This window comes from Dipodomys ordii, unplaced genomic scaffold (assembly GCF_000151885.1).
Source record: "Dipodomys ordii isolate 6190 unplaced genomic scaffold, Dord_2.0 Scaffold82, whole genome shotgun sequence".
In the NCBI taxonomy this organism is placed as follows: Eukaryota; Metazoa; Chordata; class Mammalia; order Rodentia; family Heteromyidae; genus Dipodomys; species Dipodomys ordii.
This window is the reverse complement of record NW_012267298.1, coordinates 4,556,715-4,569,464: the sequence shown is the minus strand read 5'-3', so window position 1 is coordinate 4,569,464 and position 12,750 is coordinate 4,556,715. Positions and strand designations below refer to the sequence as shown.

The 12,750-nt window shown below is 39.8% G+C and overlaps 1 protein-coding gene across 2 annotated transcripts in view; it reads left to right on the top strand.

Annotated features, from left to right (window-relative positions):
• The window catches only part of Adcy8 (adenylate cyclase 8 (brain)), a 221,541-nt gene that overhangs the window by 91,897 nt on the left and 116,894 nt on the right, over positions 1-12,750 (top strand). For both annotated transcript variants that reach the window (XM_013025152.1, XM_013025151.1), the window contains exon 5: positions 3,976-4,103. In XM_013025152.1, coding sequence (XP_012880606.1) covers positions 3,976-4,103 — 128 coding nt within the window. The remainder of the gene's footprint in view (positions 1-3,975; positions 4,104-12,750) is intronic.

Below are 12,750 nucleotides of genomic sequence, written 5' to 3'. Positions count from 1 at the left end.
CACTATGTTGCAAATGAACTTTACAACTTGGTGGGGAGGGAGGCTTTGGGGGGGTGGGAAGGGATGGGTGGGCAGGGGAAAAACAAAGGAGGAGGTAACAGTGCTCCATAGGAAATGTACTCATTACCCTACTTAGGTAACTGTAACCCCTCTGTACAGCATTTATAAAAACATTTAAAAATAAAATAAATAAAAATTGACACATTTAAGGTATAACATAGAAATTATATACCCTTGTAATTCCAACCTACCCCCAAATATGGTGATCTTTGATAAATTGGTGCATATATCTCCTAATTTTACTTACTTTCTTTTTATTCAATTGTGAAAATACCGTACAGAGGGGTTACAATTACATGGGCAAGATAATAAGTACATTTCTTATCAAGCATTGTTGCCTCCTCCTTTGTTTCCCCTTCCCATCCCTTCCCAACTCCCACCCACCCTCCCCCTCTCAAATTTGTAAAGTTCATTTTTGACATAAGGACTTGTACATCTCATTGTTTCATTGTTGCAATGGGTCCACCTGTATCCTTATTTAAATGTACTTTTTGGATTTTTCCATATGATATTTATACTATCAGAGCCATCAAGATCAGAAAAAAAGATTAATATAAGACCATCTTTGATAGAGCTTTCAAGAAGGCTCTCAACTTAGTTTCTTTTTAAAATATCTTTTTCCAAAGTAATCTTGTTTCTTACATATGATCGTGCTGAAACAGTCTGTGGTAGAAAGTTACTTGAAAAATTCTGTTAAGTCATTTGACAATTTAGAAGATATTGTAAGAAGAATGTGTCTGCAAATTGACAGAACTTGGTAGAAAAGAAGCAAGGCCTTTCTCCTACAGAAAGGGAGAAAGAGAAAGAAAAGGAGAGAGGTGATTATTTATATATTTCTATGTGTTTGTATATGAAATATATTGTAATATGTTTTATTTTATATCCAAAATATATTGTTTAATATGTGAAATGTACCTAAGTGCAGTATAGATAAATAGATGCTAGACAGTCCCATTTTTTAGAGCATACATTTTTACCACACCCACCAGCTTAATCTTTCATTGACAAGGAAAATGAATACTTGACACAAACATTTTCACATCATTGCGCAGTGTCTACCCAGAAGGGTAATAAATTATTTGATACAGTCTCCTTGCATAACATGTTTTTGTCAGGAGCTCTGCCATTTTGGACTCAGTCTAGAAAAGTCTGAGTACGGAGCCCCCAAATCAGACAGTCATAGGTCTGATTCCACTTCTGCCTCTCACTTGCACTTTGGCCTTTACCTTCTAACACCTGCAGCTCCTCGGCCCTAAAATGTCACATGGCATAGGAGGTGGTTGGAAAAGGACACAAAGAAAACGGGATACATTTCACACCCCACCTGGCACTTGATAGTGCTCAGTCCTGTCAGCTTTTTCTCCCACTTAGATTTGTGTGACTTGAGCCGGCTTGGCTGAGACATGTGAAGTATTTTCATCCTCTCATAGTAAGATTTAGATATCCATAAAATAGGTATGATAGCTACTGTTCCTGAATGTTCAGTGCTGTAATTTGATGCTCAAAAAAAAAAAAAAAGATAAGGAGCAGCACGTGGAAAACAGGGCTACTTTCCAAGGGCCAGTTGTCATTGTCACTGCTAAATGACATCCATGCGTGCTTACTCTGTTATGGATTAACTAAGTGGGATATTTGGCACTTGTGACATACAGAAAAATCACAACATAGCAATGGTTTTAGGGGCTTAGACAAGGTCACACAATTAGTAAATTTAACCAGAATGTAGATGCATGATCCTTAGAAAAGCATGTTCTGCTAGAGCCCTTTCCGTCCTTTCTCCTCTGATAACAGGGAGGTCTATCTGTGCTCCCCCGTGTGACAGCGCCAGACAGCCATCAGCCCACGTCACTCACGCCAGGCTCTGCCTTAACAACAATTTGCAGAGGAACTCAGCCTGTGCCTTCCAGCCTCGGTGCCCTGACCTGCCAACCTCAGAGTAAAGGGTTAGAACACTAGTCCTCAAACTCACGTAAACAAAATTGGGGACATTTTTTTTTTTACTTTTGAGCATAAATTGAACACAGAAGTTGACCATGATAGGAGAAATTTGTCTTTATAATTTTTTACTTATTGAAAAGGTGATGAACAGAAGGATTAGAGTTACAAAAGTCAGGGAGTGAGTACATTTCTTTTTAAACACTGTTACCCGCCTCCCCTCATTTTCTCCTGCTTACTACTCCCTATTCCACGCCCCCTGCAAGGTGTGAAGTTCATTTCTAACATGTGTCTAGTAAGCATCATTGTTGCATTAGTTCATCCTTTGTCCTGCTGTTGCTGTGATTTGCTCTCCCTTCCACGGATCAGATAAGCTTACATACAAGACAAAGGGTACAGAAAACTAAAACAGAAAGAAACAAAACAGAAACAGGTGCATTCAGGACATAATAAGAATCTCTTTTTTCCAATTCTTGAAGTTCATTTTGATATGCTTCTTCATAAATGGTACCTAGTGATTGTTTTTATAATGTTGAACTTATTTAGGTAAAGAATATCCTTTATTCAAAGAATATATTTTGCTATGTTTTTGGTTTTAAGAATGCCCTTGCCATGAGCCATACAGTGATGGGCTAATAATACTCCCTCTATATATTATATACCTGTGATGGTCCTTAAAGCCCTTCAGTTTTTCTTCAGGGGGAGGGGGTGGTCATGGGGCCTGAACTCTGGGCCTGGGCACTGATCCCTCAGCTCTTCAGCTCAAGGCAAGCATTCTACCACTGAGCCACCTTCCCAGCCCCCTACAATTATTTTTTAAGAAAATAATGGTCCCATAGACTCCACAAATCTACTGCTACACCAGTGAACAAGGTAATCTCTGAATTCCATCCGGGCCATGACATTCTAGGGGTCTTACAAGAAAATGGAAGGCTTGGAGAAAACTGGGAGAAAGTGAAGAGAGGAGTGATGTTGTCCAAAAGAAAGAAATGTACTCATTACCTGACTTATGAAATGGCAACCCCTCTGTACAACAGCTAATACCAATAAAGTTATATTAAAAAAAACAGAAATGGGAGGCCTTGACTTGCCTTGCCAACCAGATTTTCATCATCTTGAAGAACCTTAATGTCCTAGAGGCCTGAGAAGGCTGGGCCTGCTACAAAGTCCTGCTCAACACTTCTGTGCTCCTTTGCGGAGCTTGGCAAAGTCCCCCAAACCTGACCCAGACCAAGAGGCACCAGACTGTGTCCAAATTCATTTTTCCCTGCCTGGTAGTTATTTTTTATGGAAAGATGATTTTATGCATTTGTTATCAAAATTAGGAAATTAAGCTAGTACTTTTCAGCATGCAATTTCGGAGTAACAATTGATTGGGCTCTGTTTTCCTGAGAAAATCATAATCCTGAGAAAGTCATATTTCACTCTGACTTGATTTAGAAAGTATCTTCTAAATCATTCAGTCCTAACCATTCACCCAAAGAATTGGTTTGGCCAGCATACCCTCACTTTAACATACCTATCTGAGACAGTCTGAGGTTTGGTTGTTTGGAGGTTTCAGACTGTGATTGATTGGTGTCATTACTTTTGGCAAGGCAGCACAATGTGGCAGGGAGGAATAATGAATCAAACTGCTAAACCCTTGGTAGCTGGGAAGCAGGGAATGAGAAGGTATGGGGTCCCAAGCTCCTCTTCAGTGGCACAGCCCCCAACGACTGGAAGACTTCCAAGCAGGCCCTGCCTCTTGGAGTTTCCAGCACCTCACAGAAGCACCAAGCTGGGGACCTACCTTTAATAGCTAGACCTTTGGGGGCTATTTCAGGCCCAAACTATAGAAAGACTAGAAGTGCATTTTAAAGGTGAACACATCTGACACCCCATTGTACAGGACCTCTGACCCTTCTTGCATCTTTCCCTAAGCTTTCTGAAGACACAGCCTTCTCCTGCTGACACAGTCCTTTCCCACTCTGTTCCTTCCAGGAGCATCATTGCCTTCGCATTAAAATCCTGGGGGACTGCTACTACTGCGTGTCTGGACTTCCAGAGCCCCGCCAGGACCATGCCCATTGCTGCGTTGAAATGGGTCTCAGCATGATCAAAACCATCAGGTAATTTGTGATCTCTTCCTCCATAAGGCCAGAACCTTCAATGTGCGTGAGGAGAAAGGCACATAGCCCCATCTGTGCTGCGCAGTAACTTGTGGAGTGGTGTGAAAGGCCTTTGACTTATTTCACAAAAACTACTTGCCCATTGGTTCCCTCAAGTAAACTAGTGGTTGGCCAGATTCCTTATTTTCCAATTACATTTCACTTTCAATTATCTGTGCAACACATTTAATTATAAGTGTCCTTGTGGGGGTACAGTAAGGAACAAGATGATCATAGTCATGGCCTTCAGTGAGGGTGGTAGAACAGGAGAGGGGGACATGAACAGTCTAAATATAATACAGCAAACACGATGAGGAATGAAATAGAGGTGCTTTGGTGGCAGCACAGAGGAACAGCTAACTCCATCAGACATGATGGAGAAGCTTCCAGAATAGAGCTGTCTAATCTGTTTCTGGAAACATGAGCAGACTTTAGACTTTAGGTACAGTGGAGAGCTTTCAGAATGGACATATGCAGAGATCATGACTGCTATGGTGGCATTTAGTGAGACCTAGAGTGCTACAGGAGGTGACAGACAAATCCAAGGGCAGAAAAGCCTTCATCTTGACATTCTGTAGGTAGGTGGATAGGTAGGTAGGTATGTACCTAGATAGATAGAAGATAGATAGATAGATAGATAGATAGATAGATAGATAGATAGATAGATAGATAGATAGATGGATAGATGGTGTTTACTTGATTGGCACCTAAAATGATCAGACTTGATTTGCCTAAGGCATAGCCTAGTATTTTGTAAACTCCTCTCATAAGGCCAGTAGACTACAAGACTTGAAAACCACTGCCTTCAGAGAGACAGGGAGCTCTTCAGGTGGACTCAGAGCACACCAAGCAAAAGTCATTGGAAAGATCCCTGTGGTTAACCTGAAGCTCCACAGCATGGAACTTCCTGAACAGTTTCCCTTGGGTAATCATAAAAGATTTTCATAGCTAGCTCTATTTTCCTGAAGGAAATGGGCTCAAGAAAGTAATATGTTAGATTCTCCCCAAATCGGGCATAGAAATCCCTTGAGAAAATATCCTTTTTTGTTTTTTTTTTTTGGAAGAATGATTTGATGAGCATCTGAAGGAGTGTATGACCTCTAAGTGTAAGTTAAGTAACAGAAGTAGTAGTCATTTAACAGACCTTCCAAGTAGAACATTGTTGGTGAACTGCAGGACTCTGGACTCAAATGAGTATGCTTCAGCTGGCGAAACACTAAAGGAGCAGCAAGAGCCCACAAGGGCAGACTCGTGTGCAAAGGAGATGGATGGTGAGGAGAACTCATTCTGGGAATTAGGATTTATCAAAGCTAAAATTTTGTGTTCTTAACTTGTCTGGACACAATTTTTTATTCTAAAAAAAAAGAATTTGAGGATCAGGAAACAAAACCACTCTTGAAACCTCTTCTCACTTTTAACGCTATATATAATTTAATTCTATGCAGTATCTGGCTAAGTTTCCTAGCCCTGCATTAGGCCACTGCCTCAGCCCTAAGCTACATAGCTTAGATGATGGAGTAGGTCCAGAAAATTCTGCCAAAGAATGCTTCCTGAGTCTAAGAATCTATGAAAACTACCAAATTATTATTGTCATGAAAAGAAAATGAAGCTAGCAATCTTCCAAGTCTTTTCAATATCTTTCCATCAGCAGAAATCATGTGCTCATAGTGTCAGAATCCTACCTTTGATGAGCAACACGTTGACATTTGTCACATCTGAAGATTATTATGTAATTGTCACTTGCTTTTAATCCCATCTGTCTTGGTGGGAAGTAAAAAAAGAAAGTTTGAATAGTAATTCCACAATTCTTAAGGCCCACTTAAAGGAATTTCTCTAAAAGTTGTCCAGAAAGCCAAGAAGAGGTCTCAGATGGTGATCAAGTAAGTTGAGTAATTCTAGTGCTTTCCTATGAGGTACCTGATGGGAACTCAACTCCTACCCTCTTCATCTGACCAAGAAGACAGGCAGAGAGACAGCATATGACTCCTTTACTTTTTCTCTATATTCTGTGGTAGAGAGACAGAAGTCTCCTGACTTAAAGCTTATGGACAGAAGAGCCTAAAGTCCCTTGAGATCAGCCTTTGACATATAGGAAAGGCTGAACACTGTTCTTAACTGGTCCTTTGGATTTCTTTATTTTGCCAGTCCTGAGGTTTGGACCCGGGCCTGTACACCATCCCTGAGCTTCTTTTGCTCAAGGCTAGCACTCTACCACTTGAGCCATAGCACCACTTCCAGCTTTTTCTGTGTATCTAGTACTGAGGAATTGAACCCAGAGTTTCATGCATGCTAGGCAAGCACTCTACCACTAAGCCACCTTCCCAGCCCTTTACTGGTCATTTGGATACTTGGGACTCTTGCCTTGAAAATTAGGATGAATTATGATAAAACTTTAACTGATTTCAAGAACAACAATGGAACAGGCTCCCAGGAGACTGGAGATTGCTACCATTAAGTACTTGTATGAAACTTATTCTGTCCGATGTGTCAACATCAGTTTTCTGGGCTTTATCATGTATCAGAAACTGTGCCAAGTTCTGTAAATACAGCAACAAACTCATTTTCCATGGATCTATGTCCATGTATGATCTTAGGAAGATCATCTGGATTCACTACATATAAAGTGAAGAAACCAGACCACACATTTCTGATGCCTCTGTCTGTGATGAGCAATCTGCAAGTTATAACCATATAAACCAACTTTAAATAACAAAACTTTCTACAAGTTCCATGGGAGTTCTTTTATTGTGACCTTAGGCAGAAAATACACTGCAGAGATAATACTGTTTAATGAAATGGGTGATTTGTTATCAAAATGCTTTAAGATACTTAGGACATTATCATTTCTCTTTCTAGTATCATTATTGTCGATGTAAGGTCCTTCTGGAGAGTTGGAGCTGAATAGTGAGACATGAAGTTTGCTATTAAAGGAATCCTCTTTTATCTGTTTATTAAGTACTGAATTTAATTCCTTAGAATAAGGCAATTTGGTCACCTATATCTTAACTGCGTGAGTCAGAGTCCATTAATATCCAAAGAAGCCCTTGATTATAATGTAGAGACCTGAGGTCCAGCATTAATTCTTTTAGATAGCAAAAAAGCCTGGCACAGAGGAATGAACCAGAGCTCTGAAACTAAGCAAGCTGTAGTTACAATTGAGTCTGACTTGTAAAACATCCATACTTACTGACAAGTACTACAGTCTGAGGAATGACTGGTAGGTAATATTTTCAGGTACTTGTATATAGAAGAGAACCCAACCAACATAGTTTAACCAAAAAGTCTTCATTAACTTCAAATGTAGAAACTAAAAAATAAATAAGCTCAGCCGGGTACTGGTGGCGTCTGCCTGTAATCCTAGCTACTCAGGAGGCTGAGATCTGAGGATTACAGTTCAAAGCCAGCCCAGGAATGAAAGTCAGTGAGACTCTTATCTCCAATTAACCCCCAGAAAACCAGAAGTGGTGCTGTGGCTCAAGTGATAGAGTGCTAGCCTTGAGCTGAAGAGCACAGGGACAGCATCCAAGCCCAGAGTTCAAGCCCCATGACAGACCAAAATAAATAAAGAAATAAAAATAATAACAATAATAATAATGAAGCTAAAAGTAGAGTAGTGACAATCAGGAGCTGGGAAGTGTATAAAGATAGAGGCAATGGGGTAGGAGATTTGTGATTAGATTTTATCAATATACACTATCACTACATGAAGGCATAGAAATATAACACTGATGACATTAATTTCTAAAATTAACTCATAATAATTATTTCATGAGCAAAGGATCCCCATAAATACTTCTCAAAATAAGACACATAAATAACTAACAAGTATATGAAAAACTGCTCATCATTAATCATCAGGAAAATACAAATTAAAGTCATAATGAAATGTCCTCTCATACCTGTCAGGTCAGCTTATTATCAAAAGGTCAGAAAGACAAGTTCTGGTGACTGTGTGAAAAAAAAAGAGAAATTTTTGTATACTGAAATTCATACATACCAGGACTGAGAATGAGCAGATGATATGGAAAGTTCCTGAAAAAATGATGAATATAACCACCATATGACTCACCAATCTCATTACTGGGGATAGACAGAGATAGATAGGTAGGTAGGTAGATAGATAGCCAAATTACATGAACTCAATATGGCAATGACATCTGAACTCTCTCATGTTTACTGTAGCATTATTCATAATAGCCAAAAGGCTAAATGGGATTTAAAAATACACACACATAAATGTAATATACACACACATTTTCACCCATAGTGTGCAAGAATTTCCTTTTTCCCATATTCTCACCCGCACTTGTTATCTTTCTGACCTTTTGATAATAAGACATTTCAATGGGTGTGCGATGACATTTACATATATAGATGGACCATTCAGCCATCAAAATGAAGGGAACATTGTCATTTACAACAACATGCATAAACGTGAAGGAGATTATATTAGGTCAGAAAAGCCAAGAAGAAAAAAACCAATACCATGTGATGCCACTCAAGCGGAATCTGAGAAAGTTGGTACTGTAGAAAGAACATACTAAAAATAAAAGGATGGGCTGTGTGGCGCATCTGCCTAGCTAGCACGAGGCCTTGAGTCCAATCCTACTCTCACAAAAAAGTTAAAGTGTATGGTATGTGTGTGTGCATGGGTGTATGTTCCCACAGGTATGTGCATATGAGAAGTATGTGTGTGTATATATCTATGTGTATTTGTGGCATGGTGGCATGCATGTGGGGTGTGGGGTGTGTGTGTGTGTGTGTGTGTGTGTGTGTGTGTGTGTATGTGAAGTGATGAAATAGCCCTTGGTAATTACTAATCTCCAAATCCAGAAGAGGTTAGTGTAAGAGATTCTGGAACCGACTCCACAGGCATTGGAAGTCACTGTGGCTTGAATCAGGAGCATGAAGCAAACATGGAATGAGGGGAAGAAGGAAATGTTGGGAGATATTTTGTGCCAGTCTAGGGAAGTGAAGCAATGGAAGTAATGAGAAAGAAGGGAAGTTCTTCAAAGCATAGGCTCTGAAAGTTATGAAGAGGCAACAGGCCATGGAGAAATTTTTGTCACATCAAATATTTATCATGGCATTAAACTTATTTTGTTACAATTGGCAGCACTCTAAGAATCTTGGTCAGAACTCCAGTATATTAAAGACAGAACCTGTTGCTGGATGTGGTTGTGGCAATTATTGATTTGTTTAAGAATGAATGTTTGGGGAACCATGCTTAGGAATGGGGGATCCCTTAACCTATAGCAGATTCCCGCCTCTGCCTTTAAAGGACACATTGTATAGGCTGACTTAACTTGGAGCCTCCTTGGCTTCTTCTGTAATGTAAGAACAAGATTCCTCCCTCAGACCGCTCCTTTAAAACTCCCGATAAACTTCCGGGCACTGGTGGCTCATGCCAGTAATCCTAGCTACTCAGGAGGCTGAGATCTGAGGATCACAGTTCAAAGCCAGCCTGGACAGGAATGTCCATGAGACTCTTATCTCCAATAAACCACTAGAAAAGCCAGAAGTAGCGCTGTGGCTCAAGTGGTACAGCACTTGCCTTGAGCTTAAGAGCGCTGGGACAGCACCCAGGCCCACAGTTCAAACCCCACGACCAATAAGGAAAAAAAAAGTAATGGTGGTAACACATTTATTGAATACTTTACATGCATTCACTCCTTCCATGATCATAAGAATTCTGGTTGGCAAATATTGTAGCATGAAGCATGGCATGTGAAGTACAATAGTCCAGACCCTCTGATCAGAATGACATCTACCACAGACAACCAAGGCAGCTGACAGATGAAAACACTGGAAATCAAATACACAACATTTCCAATGAGGAGACAGGGTATTACCAAGGTGTCTAGCTACCCTAACTGAGTGGGAAACATCACTCATCAGGCTGCCAATCTGGAACACTATGACTGAAGCCATTGGTCCTATTCCATATGCTATCTGGCTTCCCAGCTCCATATTTATGCACCTTCCCCAAATAACTGGAATCTTCCATCCATTCCCGAAAGAGACACTCACTACACGAGGAGGGGAAAGCCAGTTACCACCTGAAAACAACTAGAGTAAACCCTCATCCAAAAGCCTCACGATGCATTCATTCTATGTAAAAACTTGATTTTAGCCACATGGTATTAACTAGATGAATGAAGAAAAAAGACGCTATAACTTTATTTCTAATGAAGCTTTTAGTAACATTGCATGAATATCAGCTCATAAAATTAATTTAATTAAAATCAGCTTAGGTAATAGTTTCTATTAGAGGGATGGGAAAGTGGCTCCTCTTAATACACCCCGGGTCTATTTCAGGAAGTCGTGATAGCTAAGTAGATGCCAGCAATCGATGCTGGATTCTGTTATATGCAATATCTTTATTAATGACCTATTCAAGATGTCCTTGATGAATCTTAATGAAAGCTGTAGAGTTAAGACCTTTCAGTGCAATTGCTAAAAAGTCACAGGAATGACACCAGAATGCCAAGTAGGAACTGGCTTTTTCCCCAGCGGTTAATTAGAGCAAAAGTCCTAATCCTGTAGCAAGATTGCTTTGCCAAGCAGAGTGGCAGAGCAAGGACTTAAAACAAGGCCTAATTTTGTTTTTCCTTATTTGAGGCAATAATGGCCATGCCTTTCTTTCTTCTTCTTGCTCCTCCTTCTTCCTCCCTGTCTCTCTGTCTCTTCCCCATTTCTGTCCCTATTTCTCTCCACCCCTTCTCTTTCTCCCTCTCCCTCTTTCTTTCTCTTTCTCTCCCCCACTATCAAGGCAGCACTCACAAGTCTGCACTCCCATTAGAGCTGGAATTTAGCAGTAGTAGTTAATGAAGCTAATATTAATGAAATACCCTCTGTGGCAGGCATTATGCTGAATAATCTCCTTGGCTTATTTCACTTAGTACTGGAACCTTGTGAAGAAATCAGTTTCTCCATTTTTCAGATGCAACTCAAGATCTGATAGGATGAAACATACTTGTAACCAAAGATATGCAGCTTGTAAGCGAACAGGGCCCTGAGACAGGCTGAGTAGACTCCACAGATGGCCACAGGTGCAAGAATAGTTCATAAATTTTGTTTTAATGGCCAATAGAAACCAAAGAAAGGATAGCCACTAGACATCAATAGATAGGTTCATATTAAATTTAAAGAAGAATATATGGGTAATGCACACATATACTTAGGAGAAGCTGGTTTTTTTGTTTGTTTGTTTGTTTGTTTTTTAATCGTCTTTTACAAAAAAAAGGAGAAGGACATCCAGCTCGGTGATGGAAAATGGGTGGTTTTAATTCTCTTTTGTATCTTCAGTTTTTCAGAGATAATCATGTATAACATGTAACTAGAAAAAGAACATGTTATTTGAAAGAGAAAAGAAGCTTTGACAAGGAAGATGAGCAGGAGGCTATTTGTGTGAGAATTCTCCAGAGAGATGGAACAAAAGCTGTGTGTGTGTGTGTGTGTGTGTGTGTGTGTGTGTGTACATATATAGATATTCAGTCATAATGACAGTGTTTTGGTCAACAAGGAATGACCTACAAAAGAGTCCTAGTGGCTAAATTGGTTAATCACTTGTAGAAAACTAAAGCTAGATCCTTATATATCACCCTGCACCAGAATCAACTCCAAAGGGACCAAAGACCTCAGAGTCAAAGCAGATATTCTGAAATTATTACAGGATGGAATAAGAGAAACCCTAGGTCTCCTTGGCACAGGCTAAAATTTTCTTAATAGAGACTCAGAAACACAAAAAATCAAAGAAAGGTTGGACAAATGGGATTGCATGAAATTGCAGAGCTTCTGCATGGCAAAGGACATAGCTAGCAAGATCAATAGAAAGCCCACGGATTGGGAGAAGATCTTCACTAGCCACACAACGGACAAGGGTATCATATCTAAAATATATCTGGAACTCAAAAAATTAAAGGCTAATAGACACATGAAGAAATGATCAACCTCCCTAGCCATAAAAGAAATGCAAATCAAAACAACACTGAGATATCACCTCACCCCAGTTAGAATGGCTATAATCAAGAACGCTAATAACATCAGATGCTGGAGGGGATGTGGACAGAAGGGAACCTTACTGCATTGTTGGTGGGAGTGTAAATTTGTTTAACCACTTTGGAAAGTAGTATGGAGGTTCCTCAAAGGACTCCACATAGAGCTCCCCTATGACCCAGCAATCCTACTTTTGGAAATTTACCCAAATGATCACAAACAAGACCATACTAAAGCTACCAGCACACTATGTTTATTGCAGCCTTATTCACCATAGCCAAGATATGGAACCAACCCAGATGCCCCTCAGTAGATGAATGGATCAAGAAAATGTGGTATATATGCACAATGGAATTCTATGCCTCCATCAGAAAGAATGACATTGCCCCATTTGTTAGGAAATGGAAAGACTTGGAAAAAATCATATTAAGTGAAGTAAGTCAGGCCCAAAGAAACATAGGTCCCATGGTTTCCCTTATTTACAATAACTTGTATATGTCTGAGTCAAGCAGAAAAGGTCAGATAAGTTGATGTTAGGTGAAATGAACCCCAAGATAAGTATTCAAATGTTTTTTTTCTTTCATGCAATTGTTTATAACATATTTATAAG